This window comes from Nicotiana tabacum, chromosome 17 (assembly GCF_000715075.1).
Source record: "Nicotiana tabacum cultivar K326 chromosome 17, ASM71507v2, whole genome shotgun sequence".
Lineage (NCBI taxonomy): Eukaryota > Viridiplantae > Streptophyta > Magnoliopsida > Solanales > Solanaceae > Nicotiana > Nicotiana tabacum.
Genome location: NC_134096.1, coordinates 117,814,348 through 117,836,805, shown reverse-complemented (window position 1 = coordinate 117,836,805; position 22,458 = coordinate 117,814,348). Strand labels below are relative to the sequence as shown.

Here is a 22,458-nt window from a genome sequence, read left to right as displayed (position 1 = left end):
AATATATTACTGTTTTTGTTCCATATTATGTGACATACTTTTTAAATTTTTTTATTTTATTTCAAAAATAATTTTAATTTACACAGTTTTATGGTCATATAAAATGTCTATGACATATTTTAGAACATAAGTTTTAAAAATCTAAAAAATATTAATGTAAAAATGCATTACTTTTAGGTGTTAGGTACTTAAATTTACGCTTGTGTGAGAACACAGAGAAACTCTTGAAACTTAGGCAATGAAAGAAGAGCGGGTATTCTCAAGAATACCCCCATTGTTGCTTTTAGCTTTTCTTGGCTTCATTTAGCAAAGTGCACTTTCTTCAGACAGAGAACTGTTATAAGAAAATTCAAATTACGATGGATGTCTGCTCTTCCTCCATTATCTTCTCAAATACTTAATGATATATTCAATGACATATTTTTCTTAACTCTTCATGCATATATAAAGGTCTTGTAATAGATAGGAAAATACACATAATTGAAGAAGAAATAAGAATCTCTCCTCTCTTTCTCTCTAGATCTCTTAGCTTATTTTTCATTGTTCTATATTATTACTTTGAGCTATATTTTATAACACGTTATCAACACGAAGTCTCTAACCTCAAGGTTGAATTCCACTTCTAGTAAGGTATATCTCGATGATCTATTGTCAAAATTATCCAGATTTTATTTAGAAAGGTATATAGTATTACAGACACGTCTTTCTGCTGCAGCAACAAGTCCAAGCTTTAAATGAGATAAGTTTGTACCACTATTTAGAATAAGCAATTGTCTGATTATTAGAAAATTAGTATTTATGTGGCTGCTAAGGATGTCACCTTGTTAAATTTTCATGAACTAAATAATAGGTGGCATACGGTATACTAAATAATCTATAAAATTAAAATTATACTTTATTATGTATACGTATGATTAATTTTACCTTATAATATGATTTTAGTATGCCTAGTATAATGATTATATATTAGTTTACTGTCAAATATAATAATAATAATAATATTAATAACTATTTTATTTTGATAAGATAAAATATTAGTACAAGAAGTATGTACTACACCAGATTTTTCATTAATGATAGCTCTTATCAAATTAACATATTGAATCATTTCTATATGGAAAGCATATAGTAGTAGATAGTAGACAGAGATTTATCCACTATTTTTTTTATTCCCTGATTGACTTAAAGATTCTACTATATCCTTTTATTTTTCTAGAGAGCATAATACTTAGTTTCCACAAAAGTGTATGGTAACTAGTAGTACTATTATTCTGTTTGATACATAATTTTTCCTTAATGTTCTGGTCATATCACTTTCATCTTGAAGTAAGCTTATTGCACCAAAGACTACATGTGAATTTTTAATATTATTTTGTATTTTCATATATCTGTTTGTCACTAATTACTTAGCTGATTTGAGTAAGCGAAAGTCTATTATTGAGAATTATATCCAAATGACATTATAAAGAGTTTAACTCAAGAGATGAGTATTTCCTTCGTATTTGAAATTATTTTTGTCCTTTGCTATTAATGATATCAACTTCAATGAGTTCAAGTCGCAATGCACTATGAGGGTAAGACATCATGATCAAGTCATGATACTCCGTGATGATAAGAGTTGGGTTTGAGTCCCAATTCATTATGGTCTAACATGCCTTTATATTCGTAAGACATTGGGTTTGAGTCCCACCATACCATATTGATGATATAATGATAACTAAAGAAAAATAATATATTTTTCATAAAAAAGCATGAATATTGTCCCATTTGATTTGCTCCATTCTTGAAGCGAATGTGGTAGCTGCGCATAATAAGTTTAATTGAAGACAAGTGGTTGAACAATGAACGTGGGCGTTCCAAAGATCAAAATAATAATAATCATCACTATGATTATAAAAGTAGAACAATACGGGTTCTCAAAATAGTCCTTAAAAATGTGAAGGCAGTGTTTATCATCAAATTATTATGAAAAATAATAAAGCACGCCGCTGATTATGATCCATTCCTTGAAGAGAATGTGACTTGTGATAAGTACTGAGAATGCAGTCCCATTCCTAAAGGTGAATGTGGTAATATGTGATAAAAGTAATGAATAAAGACATGCAATGCATGATTAGATGAATACCACACAACTCACCTCTAAGGGAGGTTTGAGTGAAATAAAGAGAATAAATATCATTGTGTGGTTACATGAATATGTCATTGGTCGCGTACAAGCGATACGCAAAAAAACAAAATTTGTTGTGCCTTATAAAAGGTTGTTAAAGGCAAAATTAAAGCAAGATATGATTTTGCTTATGATGAATTTGACCATGACAATTTATTATGATATAATTTTCTTCGTAAGGAGACATTTACCATATGAATGGTATGATAAAAGATCTTGTAGTACAAAAGTTATTAAGAACTCCGAAAAAATTAATTTTCTACTACCCAAATGAATAACATTATTCACGACATTGATATTGTAAAGTCTCAAAAGAAACTTTTTAAGTTTCAAATGTATAAATCAAAGTGGTTGGCATATTGAGACTGTAAATGAAAGGAATATTGAATATCTTCATATTTCTATAATCATAACGGGTAAATATGAAAGATTACCCGATTTTCTTTCTATTTGTACTACACAAATATAAGCATGATGATGGAATTATAATGTCACAAGTAAACTAGAGGTTTACTGAAACAAATATTAGTTGGCATGACCGGTTGACCATCCCGGTTCAATTATGATGCGAAAAATTAATTGAGAATTACATTGGCATACATTAAAGAAATAGAAGATTTTTCAAGAATTTTCTTGTGCTGCTTAGTCTCGTGATATACCAGTTAAGGTTGGGATTGAATCCCTTGATTTCTGGAACAAATAAAAGGTGATAAATATATGGGGCCGGTCACCTACCATGTGGACCGTTTACTATTATATGATTTTAATAGATGCATTTATTCTATGATCGCATGTGCATTTGTTATCAACTTGCAGTTTGGCTTTTGCAAGATTGATTGCTCAAATTATTAGAGCACAGTTTTAGAATATAAATTATGATGATTTATCTTGATAATACTAGTTTAAATCCAAGTCGGTTTAGTAGAAATTATATGCCTTCAATTATATATAAACCATTGGTTATGAGAACAAAACTGCCAAAATAAAATTTGGTATGTGATGTATTATTTAATATATAACAGAACTTGTACACATTTAGCCGAGCTGTGATAAGTTCTCCCTATCACAATCGGTTCAGGGTCAGGAACCAAATAATTTTCATCTAGAAATATGAATGTGCTATATGATTTAATTGTTCCACCACAATACAAAAATATGGATCCCCAACTAAGGCTAGGGATATATATTGGTGATCTCAACAATAGAGGGAGAAAAATGGACAGCTGAAAAAGTAATGCATGTAATGAATTATTATGAGTACATCTAGATCCTCGTACGAGAAAAAGTGAACTTGAAGTTCAAGTGATAATTCATTTGTAAAATATTGCTAGACGTATTTGCTGACCCAAAGCTAAATGTCATATTCAGCTGCTAATGCTCCAAATAAAATAAAGTTCACAATGAATAGAGTCTATGGCATACATGAAACATAATAGACTAATCGGTTCCAAAGATAAAACTCCTTGAAGAAGGAGATGAGCAAATGTTCAGGATGGTCATAATAAGGAGGCAAGTGCTCTAGAAGAGCACCACGACATAACACTTCATAAGATCTCATGAGAGAGGCTCAGGTACCTGAAAATAATAAGATAAAGAGATCTCAATAAGTTATATCTTTATTGGGTAATAGTAAAACCGATTTAAATCATCGTCGACTATATTGTTTATATAATGTAGCGCTCAATATTATTAATATTGACGAGGATCTTGATCTCAAATCTGTCATTAAATTTAGACAGATATATGATTGGCCAAATAAAAAATACGCAATGAAAATTGATTTCACCTGAAAAATATGAAGTTGGACGTATAGTCCCAACACCTGAAAGTATAAAGCCAGTCGAGGTATAAATGTGTTATTGTGCGGAAAAAAAAAGTCAAGTCGATAGACATAAAGACGACTTGTGCCACAAGAAGATTTGTAAATATTCTGGCATTAATTATATAGAGACTTGTTCTCCAGTGATGGATGTCGTCATTTCAGGTTTTAATCTGGCAATACAAAAAAAATGTGATATGCGTATAATGGAAATCATTGAAGGATTTAAATTGTTCTGAAGCATATTAAGGTTTCCAAAAAAATTTATTAAATAAAGCTTCAAAGATTCTTATACGGATTGAAACAATCAAGGCGCATGTGGTATAATCGCCTGAGTGAGTACCTGTTGAAAGAAGGGTACAAGAATGATTCAATTTGTCTTTGTGTCGTTATAAAAAGATCTAGATCTAAATTTGTTATAATCGTTGATGATTTAAATATCATTAGAACTAGTAGGGAGCTTCCTAAAGCAGTAGACTATTTAAAGAAAGAATTTGAAATAAAAAATCTTGGAAAGACAAAATTTTCTCTTGGTCTACAAATTGAGTATATGAAAGATGGAATTTTCGTCCATCAATCAGCATACACTAAAAATATTTTAAAGCGATTCTATATGGATAAAGCACATCCATTGAGTATTCTGATAGTTGTTAGATCACTCGATATAAATAATGATCAATTTCGACCTCATGAATATAATGAAGAGTTTTTTGGTCCCGAAGTACCTTATCTTAGTGAAATTGGTGCACTAATGTATCTTTCTAACATTACAAGGTCTGACATAACTTTTTCAGTTAATGTCGTAACAAGATATAGCCCTACTCCTACAAAGAGACATTGGAATGGAATCAAACACATATTGTGGTATTTAAAAGGGACTATTGATATGCGATTATTTTATGGCAATGATTGCAGTCCCGATCTTGTTGGTTATGCCGATGCTGGGTATTTATCTGACCCGCATAAGGCTCGATCTCAAACAGGCTATGTGTTTATATATGGAGGTACTGCCATATCTTAGCGATCAACTAAGCAATCAATCGTGGCTACTTCATCTAATCATGCTGAGATAATTACTATTCATGAAGCAAGCCGAGAATCTGTATGGTTGAGGTCTATAATACACTTTATTCGAGACAAATATGGTTTAAAGTATGACAAACTACCCACAATTTTGTATGAAGATAATGCAACATGCCCAATTGAAGGGAGGATTCATAAAATGGGATAGGACAAAGCACATTTCACCAAAGTTATTTTTTACACATGATCTTCAAAGGAACGGTGATATCAATGTGCAACAGATCTGTTCAAGTGATAATATGGCTGATTTGTTCACTAAATCTCTACCGACATCAACCTTAAAGAAACTAATGTACATGATTGGGATGCGAAGGCTCAATGATGTGAATTGATGCTCTTATCAGGGGAGAGTTAATACGCGTTGTACTCTTTTTCCCTTAAAAGATTTTGTCCCACTGGGTTTTCCTTGCAATGTTTTTAACGAGGCAACCAAAAGGCGTATTTCTAAATATGTGTACTCTTTTTCCTTCACTGAAATTTTTTTTCCCATAGGATTTTTTCCTAATAAGGTTTTAACGAGACACATTATCTATGGACATCCAATGGGGAGTGTTATAAGAAAAATCAAATTATGGCGGATGTCTACTATTACTCCATGATCTTCTCAAATGCTTAATGACATATTCAATGACATATTTTACTTTACTTTTCATGCCTATATAAAGGCCTTGTAATAGATAGAAAAATACACACAATTGAAGAAGAAATAAGGATCTCTCATCTCTTTCTTTCTATATCTTTTAGCTTGTTTTTCCTTATTCTATATTATTACTTTGAGCTATATTTTATAACAACAACAACATTCTACATATTTTATTACTACATTTGGATTATTTAACAAGCTAGTTAGATGGTGCATAAGTAATGATTTTCATTTTCATAGTAAAAATCATCATCTCCTATTAGACTTAGAGAGAAAAGAATTCGAAAAGATAAAACACTTAAATAGACCATTACCGCAAGCGACAAAGTTAAACAACATTATCAACATTGGTCAAGGGCAACATAATGATGACGTTAAGATAAGATTTACGCTAAATTGTGATAAGTGTAACAAAATGATGGCACCAGCATTGGCAATTTTTTTTTAACCTCAGGAAAACCCCGAACACTACGACCTCTGCTCTTCGGGTGAGCACTATATGCGTACTGGGTAAAACCTTTACTGTATAATAGCATACAAATTACACAAAGAATATAAACCGCTCAAGACAAGCCCCGTGCAACAGACTCGAACTAAAAGTCATTGATTTCATTTGGTTGATTTCCAAAATGGCACACGTGAGCCCTACACTTGCATTTTTTCTCATGATTTATTTATCGGTAAAAGGAGATCAACTTTTTGCATCCCATAATGATTTATTTATTTCCTTTTGCTTTTTCTTTGAGTAGATTGTCGTATGTTTAGATTCTAATATTAATGCTAATTTGCTGTTAGATTATTCATCTCGTACAGATTGGCCGGTCAGGAACCCGATTGACAAATTAGAAGGCAATATGCGTTGTAATGAAATGGATCAGGCCAACTAATAAAGAGTGTAGTGATATGAATGAAATACTTTCATTCATAATCAGCGGCCTCGGTTCAGATGTCGGGGATGAAATTGTTTTGATTAAATATGAAAAGTGTTTAGTCGAAAAACGGATAGAGTTGAATTTATATGTAGTTTTAAGAATATGTTGTATAACTTGGCACAAATCGAAAATGTAAGTAGTAATATATTGAGTATTAGCTGTATAAAGAATGAAATACAAACCAAACCGAGTGGAAAACGGTTTATGAACAAGCAAGACGAATCAATATACAAAACCCAAAAAAGAATAATCTCTTTATGAATATCAATATATTTTTCTCTATGAATATCAATAATATGAGGGTGTATGAATGCCTTGATGATGCATGCCTTACAAAAATAATAGTCATCTATCTTATAGTGGAGGGATCCTACTTTGGATATAATTAAAAATATATAGTGGGGAACCTATGATAAAATAGTTTTCCCCTAATTTCCCCAAAGAGTCTCTCTCCTTAGTGCGATTGTAACGGCTCTTGTCCCTTGACTCGATCTTGATCGGACTTGGTATTGGTTGGTTTCCAAATTTAGAGCCCGATGTTGACTCGGGGCCCGGTATTGACTCGGGCTCGATGTTGGCTTGGGGCTCGATATTGACTTAGGCTCGGTATTGGTCGGTCTCTGGCTCTCAAGCTCGACAATGCCGTTTCGCATCATAGTTCGATTTGGATTCGAGCTTGGTAATGACTTCGAGTTCGGTATTTGATCGGTCCCAGAAATTTGAGCTCGTTAACTTGGCTTCGGCTCTCATACCTGATATTATGAAAATGACTTTCGGTCCATTATGCTCCAATCTTGACTAATCATACGAAGGTCGAAACCGGTTTTGACCGTATACAAAACACATAAAAAAAAATATGGCGCCAATCTATAAAATAACGTCTCATGGTGGACTATTTTATCAGTGTTGACTAAAATGGCTTTATTAAACTAGGAAATTTAAAGTCCTTACTATTAAATGCATTCTAGATTTTCTCGATATATTTTTACCTTTGCCAAATTGTGTTGAAAATTCCTTTTTGGTTCGATCAATATATTTCAGCAAATAAAATATGTAGTTTTATACTCTGTTCACATTAGACAAAAAAAAATGTTGGAAATATAATAACAATAACGATAGCAATGACAATCGTAATGATGATAATGAATAAAACTAATAACAGAACGAAAACAACAACAACATGAAGTTATAAAAATAAGACTACTTTTTCATAACATTCCAATGTTTATCTATAATAAAATAATTATTCTGTGATAATTAGATAACTAATATATTTTCGACCTTTGTAGATCATCGATTAGCTTTTTTTTTTTCCCTCTAATTTTTTATTTATCCTGTTGCGCCTTCCTTCTGAAAGCATTTTAACCAACGATCGGAATGCAGTTGTTTAAAGCTTAACTAACTAATTGCAGCGTTGGAAATTCTTTTCTATGAGGACTAGGTATGAAGCCATTTAGTAACTAAAGTTGGTATATATATGGAATTGATTATGAACTAATTTGTAGTGTTTCCTTATAACTTAGTTGTCTTTGGCCATTATTTAAAAAAAATAAATATCTTATACTACTATTTAGCGTTACAATATGGAAGTCCATTTTTAACCTTTTTGATATAATTAAGCAAATTAGTGTGATACCTTCGAATTTACCATCAACTTCTAATGAGGTGAGGCAAAATCACCTTAATTTTGGGTAAATTTCACAAATGATCGTATAACTTTGACTTATTTTCCTCAAAGTCATATAACTGTATTTTCTCATATAAAAATCATAAAACTTTCACTAACTCACACAAAAATCATAATGATCGAAAAACACAATTTTTTTGTAATAATTTTGTATTCCACATTTAAAAAAAATCAATCTAATAAATAATAACCCAACACAACATGACCCCATCCGACCCAATACACACATATATAAATTAAAATAATTTTGAAAGTAAATCTTCCAAAACACGATACTTCTATCTTTTATTTTTATCTTAAGATTTTTCATTCAAATTGATAGCATTATTGTTTCAAAAGCTCTCTAGTTATCCATATTTTTTATCGGAATCTCATGCATCCAAACTAAGTTTTTTTGGTGAAGGATTCACTTTTAAAACTATTTTACTTTATCTATATGGGTATTGAGTTGGGTCGGGTTGGGTAATTTCTATTTTAAATACAAAAAATTGGTTGGTCGGTCGAAACTAATTGCATTCGCTAACCTAATATTTATAAAAGAGGTATATTATGTATATAATACAAATATATACAAAATATATATTTTATTAACTATTATTTTTGGAGCTGCTAAATACATATATATTTCTATTTTAATTGATTTATTAAAAATAAATAATAAAAATAAGAAATAAGAAAATACTACTGAAAAGTTATATTTTTTCTGTCACTATAATATTTTTGTGAGTTAGTAAAAATCTTATGATTTTTATGTGAGAAAATATAGTTATATGACTTTGGTAAAAAAAAGTGAGTCATATAACCCTTTGTGAAATTTAGCCCCTTAATTTTTATCTTCCTATTTTTATTAACTCAAAAAATAAAGGTATAATAGTAAATTATTATACCACTATATATCTCATTTTAAATATAATTAACCAAATAATTTCTGCAAAAAATATATGCGTTAATATATTTTAATATGTAATTATTAATCTCTGTATTAAAATCTTTTATATCATGGGAGTAATTTGTATGGAGTACTGTATGATATTTTCGCGAATCAAACTGCAAGACCTATATACTTGAGGAGGTAAAAGTAATTTGAAAACCAATATAAACGCGCGTGGTATAGAAAATATATCCAAAAATAGGATAAAACCGGAATAATGGATTTTATACGGTTAACCCGTTTTTGTCCGGGTTGGTATTATATCAGGCGTACTAAAGCCAAACAGCAATTTGCTGGCTGTGGCCCCCTTCCTTCAGATAGCTCCTATGGGCTATGGTTGGGTTCTTAGCAATTCAATGACACTGATGAAAGTCACTGCCTTTCTTTTTCTCTCTCTATATTACTGTGAGACAACTTTGTCCAGACTAGGGACTACCCTTTTGGTATCAGTAATTATCAAAGTTTGTACAAATATATATTAATATTTGTTGGAGTAAACTCTTTGTATCAAAATTGCTATTGTCCTTTTCCCTTATTCTTTGCCAATTTTAAATTCATGTTGGACCACTCTTATGCTATTCTTCTACACCTAAAAACACTTCCTTTATTTCTTGTGCAATTTCATATACATGCACTCCCCTTTGTTGCATCACTATTAAGTTCGATACTAATTTGATTGATTAGCTGGTTTAATACAATCTTGTTATTTAATGCACAATTTGTGATTCAGTTAACTTTGCTCCTTATCAATCTATATTTTAACATGCTGTATATGAAACTAGAAATAATATATGAAACATTGAGAGTTTAGACACATATCAGTCATACCTAGTAGCATAGAGGCACCCTCATATTTGTGCTTAGAGACATGTTAGCCACTATAGCTCACCAAAAAAATAAGAGTACCACACATCCATTATTTATTAGTTACCAAATTAGGGTCGACAAGTTGTTATTGAGTGGTCGAAAATAGTAATTAACCCCTTCGGCAAAATTTACAATCTAGACTATGACAAATTGACAACTAATAAAGGGTTCTCCTAACTTGCAACTTTATAGTCCATAAGTATTTTTATTGAAGTCCCTCGTAAAAACATGTTACTCTAGGTAATTTTACCCCACAACAAATGGTAGCGAGGCATAATTTTTAATAAGAGAATTAAAAAATAAAAAATAAATATGCAAATAAGTCAAAGAGATTAAAGATCTAATATAGACATAATTTTTTTAATCTAACATACACAATATAATTTTTTGATGAAGAACTCTTCTACCCCGACAGGCCCCAAACAACAACGATATATCTTTTTAATATTTAATTATAGATTTACAACATTACAGTTTGAGTCCGTTAGAAATGTATTATAATACACAGACACTTTTTTTTTTTGGGTCTTTGTCAAGTTAATATTTAAATAAGTACTATAACTTTTCTCACTATTTTTTTTATCAAGCCAGTATTTTTACAGGTCTATAATTTAGGGATGGATGTAGACACAGAGAAAATTGAACTCATTGTTACAAAAAATAGTAGTGGTTGCATAATACCTTACATGTGCTGGTTTAAAATCTTAAATTTGCATCTCGTATTAAACTAAAACCTCTGTTTTGACACGTTAATCACTAAAACCTTCGTTGTCATGCATTTTAACCCTGTTGCAAAACATACTTATAGTTTAATACGAGATGCACATCGAACAAGGAACATTCTGCTTGGGAAGTTTCTAAATCTTACATAAGTAACTCATTCTATTTGTCTTGAGTCACAATAAAATATCCAATTGACTTAATTTATTGCTCTTACTCTTTCAAAATATAAAAGCACCAAAATTATTGCTTCTTTTGTTAAAACCAAAAAAGAAAAGATTAAATATTTGTGTCTGGAGACGTAGAGTCAAATTTGTAACTAAAAATTTAATAATGCAAAGGGACATGGTAGAGATTTGTAGATTAAGAAGGGGACAGAATAGACATCCCCCGAAAATACAGGGAGTCTTTCATACATTCCACCCGTCATTTTGTACTATTCCCTTTACCCCACACCCCCCTCAGAGTGACCAGTCACTATCTCTATGATTATTATTATATACATACAATATAAATATATACCTACAAATCATACTGTATCTAGAGGATATACATACATATGGACATATCTAATTATAGACTTCTACTGTTCGTCCATTCCCCCACCCAACCCCCTCACCTGGTTATTGCCCCCTCTACCCAGCAGTTGCAGCGCTGCTCTCACAGCTGCTGCAATTTGCAGGTTCATCTATACGTACAACTTTTTCTGTATCTATATATATTTATGTTATGTTGTTTATTTGTATCTAGGAGATATACACTTCGATATACTGTAAGCTGTGTAAGGACACTCACATAAAGTGTGATTTGATATGTAGAAAAAAGCATTTTACTTTTTAGAGAGAGAAAGTAAATAAAGAGATAGAAAGAGAAAGACAGAGTCATCTTCTTTATGCAATGCGGTGAGTGCGCAGTTGAACTAGCAAAAGGTACTCTCTCTGTGTTAATTACTCTGTTTATATATTCATTTATTAACACACACACACATACACATACACATATGTTTATGTGATATATATGTTTGGTAGTTGTGTGGAATTTCACGAATTTCTGTGTGTTTAATCTTAGGGTTTGAAGATGATGTGTGGACTTATTGATCTAAATACTGTGGACAACGATGACGTCGGAGAAGAAACGACGGTGCCGGTGTCACCAGCGTCATCGTCGACCGCGTCTGGAAGTTCGGATTTGACGTCGTCATCTCTGCCGGCAGTGGCATCGGTGTGTATGCAGCTGTGGCATGCGTGTGCTGGACCGTTGATTTCTCTGCCAAAGAAAGGAAGTGCTGTTGTGTACCTACCTCAAGGTCACTTGGAACATCTCTCTGAGTACCCGCCCATAGCCTATAACCTCCCTCCTCACGTTTTTTGTCGCGTCGTAGACGTGAAGCTACGAGTTAGTTTACTTTCCCTATGCTTACTGTCAATTTTGTTGAAATTTTTTAATGTATTGTTATATATTTGCTTGTATATTTACTCTTCATACTGTTAATTGTATAAAGTTTTGAATATTTGTTAGTTATCTGGCATTTGATTCCCATTTGTGTGCTCAATTAATTACAGGCTGATGCGGCGAGTGATGAGGTCTATGCACAAGTCTCACTGGTTCCAGACAATCAGGTATAATGCTCTTCAATTGTTTTCTGATTTGAATGTGTTATACTAGCTGCTTGAATTTAGTTCCTTTCGGTAAAGCTTGGTTAATATAGGCATTGTCTGGGTTATTTTACTCTGTTTTTTAACATTGTTGTTTGATAGCCAAAATTGGAGCTTTATTCAACCAGAAAAAGAAGAGAATGAGGTGGTAAATATGTGGTTTTTCAGAAGTTGATATTATCATTAACTTGGATGTTTCAATCTTCTTGAGAGTTAGGTAGAGTTCTTCTTCATAAAGTAAGGGTTTATTGAAGATGCTTGTATATGATAGTATTAAACATGAATACAATAATCTGAAACTCTAGTTTTTTTTTTTTTTTTTCAATCGAGTTCATTGTAGCATTTTCATTTCATTAGCAGATTGAGCAGAAATGGAGGGATGGAGACATTGATGCAGATACTGAAGAGGAGGAAATAGAAGGTGCTGGAAAATCAACAACACCACACATGTTCTGCAAGACTCTCACTGCTTCGGATACCAGCACTCATGGCGGTTTTTCTGTCCCTCGCCGGGCTGCAGAAGATTGCTTTCCTCCATTGGTAAAGCTTTCTTTAAACTAACTTCATTTGTAAACAGTAGATGAGAGTGTTTTGATGTATTTGTGTGAGTTTATCTGACTTACATGAGCACATTGTTATTACTACAGGATTACAGACAACAGAGGCCCTCACAGGAGCTGGTAGCCAAAGATCTACATGGTATCGAGTGGAAATTTCGGCATATCTATCGCGGTACAACAGACTGCTATTCTTTGGATTCTTATTGATTGAAAAAATGCTCTGGGTGGCTTTATTGAACTTCTTCAAATTGCAGGTCAGCCACGAAGGCATCTGCTCACTACAGGATGGAGTGCGTTTGTAAACAAGAAGAAGCTTGTTTCTGGTGACGCTGTGCTTTTCTTAAGGTGCGAACTGCTAAATCTGGAAGGTATTCTGCATTATGTTGTTTTCTTTCTCATGTTCCCATCATTTTTGCAGGACTGCTGATGGAGAACTTAGGCTAGGAGTGAGACGAGCTGCCCAAGCTAAAACATGTTCAAATTATCTAGCTGCCTATAGCCAACTGTTGAATGTCAGTGGTATTGTAGATGTGGTTAATGCCATATCTAGCACAAATGCCTTCAGCATCTGTTATAACCCGAGGTATTCAATATCTGAAAGAAAATCCTAGCAATGTTATTCCAACACTATCTTATTTCAGAAGTTTTATTAATTTTAGGTATGCATGTGATGACTTCATATCCTGTTCCTTTCAGCTGCTTGTGTATACGTATTTACTGAAAATTAAAACCTTGATTTTCAAATGCAATATTTTCCATTATCTTCCGTTTTACTTTCTCTTTCATACCATGTAAATTTTCTTTATTTAGTAAGCTAGAGTGCAGTTTGTAAGCAATGCAAATCCAGGTTTTCGTCTGGAGACAAATGATTTGAGTGGAATAGTAAAGTGTAACAATACGGACATGATATTTTTATATGATGAAAGTGCTGTCTTAGCTGTGGGAGCTCATCTACTGCTATTTGAGTGCACTTGATTCTGCTCGTTTACAACTTCGGTAATAATGGAAGTTGTCTCTAAAATGCAAAGCAGTGGCTTAGCTGGCCAATGTACAAAAGATTTCTGTTAACACAACATTAAAGATTGAGCTGTTTATACTTATAAAAATAGTTCGAGCTAGTTATTAACTTAATTTTAAGTCCTATGAAACCAATGTAGCATTCCGCTTAAATAGTAAATTGGTTAGATTTCCGAATAAAGTACGTTTCTAACAGGGTAGACTTTGGGTTTACACTTAATAAATATTAATTTTCTATCCTAGAATCTACTTGTCCGTCTCTGCCATTTTTCCTTAGTACCTGTGAATCTGTATATTTCAGGGCTAGCTCATCAGGCTTCATTATACCTTACCACAAATTCTCAAAGACTCTTGCACATCCCTTTTCAGCTGGAATGAGATTTAAGATGCGTGTCGAAACAGAAGATGCAGCTGAACAAAGGTTAGTCTATACTTTTATTCTTCTTTTTGCGCTTTTGACTTGGATCAAAAGGAGGTTGTTTACACTTTCATTGGTCAAAACTTGTTATTTCAATATCTGATGAGCATGTATCAGGTTCACTGGACTTGTTGTAGGAGTCAGCGATGTAGATCCAGTTCGCTGGCCTGGTTCTAAATGGAGGTGCCTATTGGTATGCTACATGTCCTGCACTTCTTGTGTTCTGATGGCATAAAGCTTAACCTATATACTCCACTTAACATATGGTTTATTAATCGAAAATATAGGAGGAAATTTTTTTCCCACTCAGGTTTAATGGTCCTAGGGATGGGGGCCGATACTGCATTTTGCACACTGTTCCTTGGTTTTAACTAAATAGGCACCCTTGCATGTGTTACATGTTTCTGCTTAATCACATATCTATAAAGCTTTAAATGGAAATAAGAATATTCAGCATATATTTTTTTGTATTCTAGGCTCCCTGGGTCAGGAACATTGAGTTGTATAGGAACAATAATATCCCAAGAGGCAACATGTGCAGTCCATTCTTTCCTTTGATGACATGCTTAACTTGTTTTTTTTTGCTGTTTGACTCTAGTTCTTTTTTTTGTGTGTGTGCGTGTGTGTTTTTGAGGTGAATCGAGATTACATCATTAATAACGCAGCACGGCAGTGTTAAAAGTATGCAAACAGTATGTGAATTACTAACCCTAGTCATTTATCGTGTTTGCACAGTAATTTTTCTCTTTATACCTAAAGATTAAATGAATGCTTGACACCATCTTGGTATATGATCAATGAATACTCAGATTTATCAAAATTAATGAAAATAATAAATGAAGGGGAAGATATGTTTATGACTCTGGAATTTGTTGTGATTGTCTGGAGACTAGAGTTAGCAATTTGTAAGTAAATATATTCACTAGTGTTAGCAATTTCTGCAACTTAATAATTTCCTTACCATTTGAAGTGTTTGGTGGAATGATTATGAATAAATCACGAAACCTTATTAAGACTACCAAAAAAAATTATTACATATTCGGGCAAACAGTAAACCGCAATAGTTTTTGTAAGTTCGGTCTTCAATTTATGGAGGTCCCTCATATGTGTGTATATTTCTCCCCTGGGAATCTAATGTGTCTGTTCTAGCTTTCTTTTTCCTTCTTAAGTTAGCTAATGATACCTCCATCTGTTTTTGACCAAACAAATTGTTGAATTAGTGGACATGTGCACAGTTCTCTTTCTCATGTCCCTGGGAGTATTGTTTTGCTGCTGACTAAATGTGTTACAATGGCTATCTCAGGTCAGGTGGGATGATCTTGATGTTTCTCGGCATAATAGGGTTTCACCGTGGGAAATTGAGCCATCTGGTTCGGCTCCTGTATCCAGCAGCTTGGTGATGCCTTCTGCGAAGAGGACCAGGGTTGGCTTTCCAATTACGAAGGCCGATTTTCCAATTCCTAGAGGTTTCGCTTTCCTAGAGGTTTCCCTTCACACCCCTTCCCTCTCACCCACGTGCAAACACAACATATATGTATATTGAGTCACACACGCACATCTCATTCCCGCTTTTATCTAGTAGCATGATGCTTCTCCATCGGTAGTAAGTAGTCTTTACCTTCACGTCTTACAGATGGGATTGCAGTATCAGACTTTGGGGAATCTTCTAGGTTCCAGAAGGTCTTGCAAGGTCAAGAAATTTTGGGGATTAATTCTCCTTATGGCGGTTTTGATGCTCACAGTCCTCGTACAGCGGGGATAAGATGCTTTCCTGGTTTTCCTAGTTCTGGGGCATCTAGATTGGGAAACAGCATCAGAACCCTGCTTGGTGACACTGACAAGTCCCCTGAAAGCATTGGCTTTAGTGATTCTTCTCGATTCAATAAGGTCTTGCAAGGTCAAGAAACTTTTTCAACCCCTCCTTATGGGAGAGGTCATGCTGGTAGCCTAATGCAGGAAAAAAGTAGAACTGGTATTATCGTCGGTATTCAGGTTCCAAACCACGTGAGCAGGTGGTCTGCTCCAAATCAGGGTAATCGCAGTCATTGCAATCCAAGTACTCTTGTCCCGGCATCATCACCACCTTCTGTGCTCAGCTTTCAGCATCCCAGGTCTCCAGCGTCAAAGTTCCAGGCTATGTTCAATCATAAACATGGGAAGCTTGAGACTGCTACCCAGGCTTTTGATATGTCTGAGAGCTGTAGTAGGCATCTTGCATCTGGCTCACATGCTGAGGACATCAGTAGGAAGGGAGACACTCAAGGAATCAGTTCTTTTAGTTTCTTAAAGGAGCAAAAGCAAACAGGAATGTCATATCTTTCTCTTGGGACTCAGTCGTCTCAAAACTTAGTTTCCATGTGTAAAACCAGTTGCAGGATCTTTGGATTCCCCTTGACTGAGAGTAAAATAAATGCAACTAGAGCGGAGAATCCTGCTGAAGCTGTATATTCACATGGTCTAGAAAAAACATTTCTGCCTTCCAGTGATGGAAAGTTGCAGCCAGGGCCACCATTGGTGACTAATGTTGTGGGAACAAACTTTACTAAAGTAAATGACCTCTATGCCGCAAGAGATGTGCTTCTTGATATTGCTCTGTAGCAAGTATTTGTTGTGACGTCATGAGCATATGTAAACTGAAGGATGTGTGAGCAGTATTATTGATTCTTAGATTTTAGTTGGCTGATTAGTTTTGCCAACGAACGCAAGCATGCAGTTGCCAGTAGAAATGCTTATCCAGAGATGAGTATTGAGAGTTTTTGTTGCAAGGAACACAGTGAAGATTAGTATTGTCGAGGGAAGTATGTGCTTGTAAGTGCCTGCACTACAAATTTTACTATTCTGCTCTCATAGGTTACCATGCATTATTTCGATAAAGTTTCAATAAAGAATAAACTTTAATCCAATGTGGGAGCTATGCATTGCTGGTCTAAATTCAAATATTGAATAATCAAGGTTCCTCTAGGAGAAGTTCCACAGGATTATCAACTATCTTCTTAATAAGATTCTGTTTGGATACTTTCTCAAAACATGGTGCAATGTACCATGACCCAGTTTGTGTCTGTGCTAGAGCTGTGTCCTTGTTTTTTTTTCCAGCACTCTTTAGCACTCATTTGGTTTTGGTTCCTAATTTGGCTTTTCATAACATAGGATGATTGTCTTCTTTTACCTGATTGTTGGGTCATGCGTCTCAATTTTTTGTGTTGACCTAACGTCCTCTCACTTTGCAGGAATTTGCATAAATGTTCCTGTAATGTTGATGTACAATGTAACAATCGGAAGGTGTGTTGCTTCATCATGATGTCTGTACGATACTTGTGCTATGCTTGAAATTACCTAGTGATCTATATCTTTTAGGTTTGAGATAAATTGTATTTATAAATTCACCTACTTAGTTTCGCTACGAACTAACTCACATTCCTATGAAAGACGAAAGCTTGTCGTAGCAGTTCTTGTTTCAGAGCACATTGTAATCTTTAAGGAATTGCGCATAGTCCTGTAATTTAACAGGCTGATTATGGTTTCCTGTTTGTTATTTGATAATCTTGTATTCCAGAATTTCCGTTATTATTAGCTTTGGATTACCTCTTGTGCTGTATCTATTTTTGGGAACAAATAATCGCAGATTATTTCTGTTATGCTTAAGAAAAGCTTTAACTAAGATTTTGTTGAGTAAATGTTCTTGCAACATGCTCGATCAATTTCAGTTTCTGGAATTCCTTAAGTCGTTTCAACTCTGCCCTCCAACATGTGCATTATGGTGGTTTGTGCATTGCCTTTCTTGCTTGTGTGTCATAATGATATTCTCACACGATTTTTTCCAGACCGTGGAGCAGGGGGTTTTGTAAACTCATTCATCATCTTTTCGTTTGAGCCATGTTACAAAAAATTTGCGTGGCACAATGTATACGGTCGAAATGGATTTCAGCCTTGGCATGACCGGTACGGTTCGGAGGGTGGTATATCGAAGTTAGATCCCGAAGGGGGGCACGAACTAACCTAGAGTCCGGGGAGGCCGGTCCGTGTTGAGATCGATATCATAATCAAACTCGAACAAGAATCGAACCATGGCGCGGGTAGATCTATCGTGCTGATAATCCAAAAACCAACCTACATCGACCTGGAATCCATCCGAGGGCTCGAACCGGGATCGGGCTCGAACCAAGATCACGAGTTCGAGCCGAAATCAAGCTCGAACCAAAATCGAGGATTCTAAGCAAGATCGAGCTCGCAGACAAAAGCCGTTGTAATCCCACTAGAGGAAATCTTGGCCGAAATTATGGAAAAGCTGATTTATCATGGGTCTCCCACTGAATGTTTATTTTATTATACTTGTAGCCAAACCCCTTCACTATAAAAGGGCTTGTTTATCATTCTTAGAGGGCATCCTTTTTTGGAGACTTAGACTGTCACAAACTGTATTATTTTCTCTATGAGAAAAGAGTGATCTTTCTAGTTTCGGACATTGATTCTATTTTGTAAAATCCTAAATTCACTGTTCATAATTGACTTGCCTGGATTACGTTTTCTCCAACCTATATTCATCCTTTTATTTTATCTTAGCGTTCTGTATTAAGTCGTACCACATATCTTCGGAACCGCGTATAAATTCAACTCTATCCATTTATTGGGTAAACAGTTTGGCGCCCACCGTGGGGCCGAGGATAACAGTGGTCACTTATTTCTGAAAATACCTTCAATTCAGGTTCGGCTACGAATAGCCACCGACCGAATGGCTTCACCGACCGATTACGAAGCTGGCCTTCAAGATGAAACCAACAACTTGGCACTACCCGAGATTCGAGCCGAAATACCACTAGATGTCAATTCACAAATTGCTTTGGAAGCAAACCAGCGTTCCGAACCGGAAAGAAGCATTCAGGGCGGTGCTCGATCCGTAGCCCAAGACACCCAAAACCCAGAGGAGATCGGGGCCAGCTTACGCATGATCTTCGAGATGTTGCAATCCCAGCAATTAGCGATAGCTCAGCTACAGAGCCAAACTCGCGCACAAAGCAGGCCGGTTTCCAATCCACTTCGAGAGGTCCGGCAGGGGTTACTTCGAGAGGTCACCCCCAGAACAGAGCCTGCCATAGTAAAATCTAACGAGCAGGAATCGGGGACTACTCCCGGAATTACTAAATTGCTCGAGGAACTCACAAAACGAGTCGAAGCTAACGACAAGAGGGTGGAAACGTATAATGCCAGGGTCGATCAAATCCCGGGGGCTCCACCAATGGTAAAAGGGCTTGATTCAAAAAAATTCACACAAAAGCCTTTTCCATCGAGTGCGGCACCGAAGCCAATCCCCAAAAAGTTTCGTATGCCCGAAATTCCCAAATATAACGGTACGACCGATCCTAACGAACATGTCACCTCTTACACGTGTGCCATAAAAGGCAACGATTTGGAAGATGATGAGATCGAATCCGTGCTATTGAAAAGGTTCGGGGAGATCCTCTCGAAAGGAGCTGTGATTTGGTACCACAATTTACCACCAAATTCCATCGATTCTTTTGCCATGTTAGCAGATTCGTTCGTAAAAGCGCATGCTGGAGCCATAAAGGTTGCAACGAGAAAATCAGACCTCTTCAAAGAAAAGCAAAGGCAGGGAGAGATGCTAAGGGAATTCGTATCCCAATTTCAAATGAAACGCATGAAATTACCCCCGGTCACCGACGACTGGGCCGTACAAGCTTTCACCCAAGGGTTGAACGAGCTAAGTTCGACAACATCACATCGGCTGAAGCAAAATTTGATCGAGTATCTGGCGGTAACTTGGGCAGATGTGCACAACCGATATCAATCGAAAATTAGGGTCGAGGATGATCAGTCGAGGACCCCGTACGGACCTGTTCATCAAAACAGGGCAGTTATTAATCAAAAGCAGATCGACAGAGAGCAAAGGTCAAACAAAGACAGAGACCGATATCGACCGTACGTCACCGATCGAGTAAATAATGGTTCAACACGCAGCGCAGTTCGGAACAGTCAAAGAATTGATCGGGCACAAAATTCTCGTGGGCTTATGAGTAAGAACGGCTTCGAAAAATATGCCGAGCCTATAGAAGCACCTCGATTATCAGAATATAACTTTAGCGTTGGCGCATCCGCTCTCGTGTCGGCCATCGGACGCATCGAAGACACTAAATGGCCTCGACCAATGCAAACCAATCCTGCCCGGAGAAATCCCAACCAAACGTGCGAATATCATGGTACCCATGGCCACAGAACGGAAGATTGCAAGCAACTAAGAGAGGAAATAGCTCGCCTATTTAACAAAGGGCATTTTCGGGAGTTTCTGAGTGATAGGGCAAAAAGCCATTTTAGAAGTAGGGATTTCAGCAAGCAGAACGAGCAAGAAGAACCACAACACGTTATCCACATAATCATCGGCGGCACCGATACCCCCCGAGGACCGATGCTTAAGCGCACAAAAACATCGATGGTGAGGGAAAAGCGATCTCGGACTCAAGATTACGCACCCATGGGGACTTTGTCCTTCGGTGATGAAGATGCAGAGGGGGTCATCCAACCTCACAACGACGCACTGGTAATATCCGTACTAGTAAATAAAACTAAAATTAAGCGTGTGTTGATCGATCCAGGTAGCTCGGCCAATATCATCCGATTGAAGGTAGTAGAGCAGCTCGGCCTGCAGGATCGGATCGTACCTGCAACTCTGGTCCTGAACGGGTTCAATATGGCATGCGAAACCACCAAAGGGGAGATAGCCTTACCAATAAACGTGGCCGGAACTGTCCAAGAAACAAAGTTTCACGTGATCGAAGGCAATATGAGGTATAATTCGGAAGGCCATGGATCCACAACATGAGAGCCGTGACTTCGACCCTACACCAGGTCCTCAAATTTCCAACATCGGGAGATGTCAAAACGGTATACGGAGAGCAACCAGCCGCAAAAGAAATGTTCGCCGTCGACGAAGCCAAACCAATGTCCTCACTTTCGCCTATAAAAGGATCGAGCCCGGAAGAAGAACAGGACACCAAATAACGATCATAGACAGCGACTTCAACCCAGCCAGACAATCAGAAAGTCGAAGAGGAGGGGGACCAAAGGGTCCCTCGATCTTTCGTAATTCCCGATGACTACGATGCCACAAAATCGACGATCGAGGAGCTAGAGCAAGTCATATTAATCGAGCGCCGACCCGAGAAAAAGGTATACTTGGGGACGGGGTTGAGCCCTGAACTCAGGAAGAAACTCGTTCAATTTCTTATCAATAACTTCGATTGTTTCGCCTGGTCCCATTTAGATATAACAGGGATCCCGCCGGACATAACGACGCATCAGCTAAGTTTGGATCATAGGTTCAGACCGGTGAAGCAAAAAAGAAGACCCCTGTCCGATAGAAAGAACGCCTTCATAAAGGACGAGGTAACCAAACTTCTCAAAATAGGGTCCATTCGGGAGGTAAAATACCCCGAATGGTTAGCCAACGTAGTTGTAGTCCCTAAAAAAGGGGACAAACTTAGAATGTGCTTGGACTATAAGGATTTGAACAAAGCGTGCCCCAAAGATTCTTTTCCGTTGCCCAACATCGATCGCATGATCGATGCCACGGCCGGCCACGAGATCCTCACTTTTCTCGATGCCTATTCCGGGTATAATCAAATACAGATGAACCCGGAGGACCAGGAAAAAACCTCATTTGTCACCAAATATGGAACGTATTGTTATAATGTAATGCCCTTCGGGCTAAAAAACGCAGGGGCCACTTACCAACGCCTAGTGAATAAAATGTTTGAAGAACAAATAGAAAAATCAATGGAGGTTTATATTGATGACATGTTAGTCAAATCCCTGCGCGCAGAGGACTATTTAATTCATTTGCAGGAAACGTTCAAGATTCTGAGAAAATACAAAATGAAGCTCAACCTCGAAAAATGTGCCTTCGGGGTTGGTTCGGGCAAGTTCCTCGGCTTCATGGTATCACATCGG

General features: G+C 36.1%; 1 protein-coding gene across 2 annotated transcripts; it reads left to right on the top strand.

The window, feature by feature from the left end:
- Nucleotides 1-11,391: 11,391 nt before the first annotated feature.
- On the top strand, nucleotides 11,392-18,080 carry LOC107803745 (auxin response factor 3). Of its 2 annotated transcripts, none has more exons than XM_075234939.1 (12): nucleotides 11,392-11,778; nucleotides 11,918-12,244; nucleotides 12,412-12,468; nucleotides 12,865-13,044; nucleotides 13,152-13,236; nucleotides 13,319-13,409; nucleotides 13,483-13,647; nucleotides 14,383-14,502; nucleotides 14,617-14,692; nucleotides 15,803-15,965; nucleotides 16,133-17,307; nucleotides 17,727-18,080. In XM_075234939.1, the coding sequence occupies exons 2-11, from the start codon at nucleotides 11,927-11,929 to the stop codon at nucleotides 17,095-17,097; spliced, it is 2,220 nt and encodes a 739-aa protein (XP_075091040.1). In that variant the 5' UTR covers nucleotides 11,392-11,778; nucleotides 11,918-11,926; the 3' UTR covers nucleotides 17,098-17,307; nucleotides 17,727-18,080. The 2 variants fall into 2 exon arrangements, with proteins under 2 accessions (XP_075091040.1, XP_075091039.1); XM_075234938.1 differs by having other exon boundaries at nucleotides 12,862-13,044.
- The last annotated feature ends 4,378 nt before the right edge of the window (nucleotides 18,081-22,458 follow it).

What these genes read in the sequence shown, in the direction of transcription:
- LOC107803745 (XM_075234938.1), top strand. Translation starts at nt 11,927, where the DNA reads ATGATGTGTGGACTTATTGATCTAAATACTGTGGACAACGATGACGTC. An exon ending in AGCATCTGTTATAACCCGAG is followed by an intron (nt 13,648 to 14,382) that starts GTATTCAATATC and finishes TGTATATTTCAG; the next exon opens with GGCTAGCTCATCAGGCTTCA. An exon ending in CGATTTTCCAATTCCTAGAG is followed by an intron (nt 15,966 to 16,132) that starts GTTTCGCTTTCC and finishes CACGTCTTACAG; the next exon opens with ATGGGATTGCAGTATCAGAC.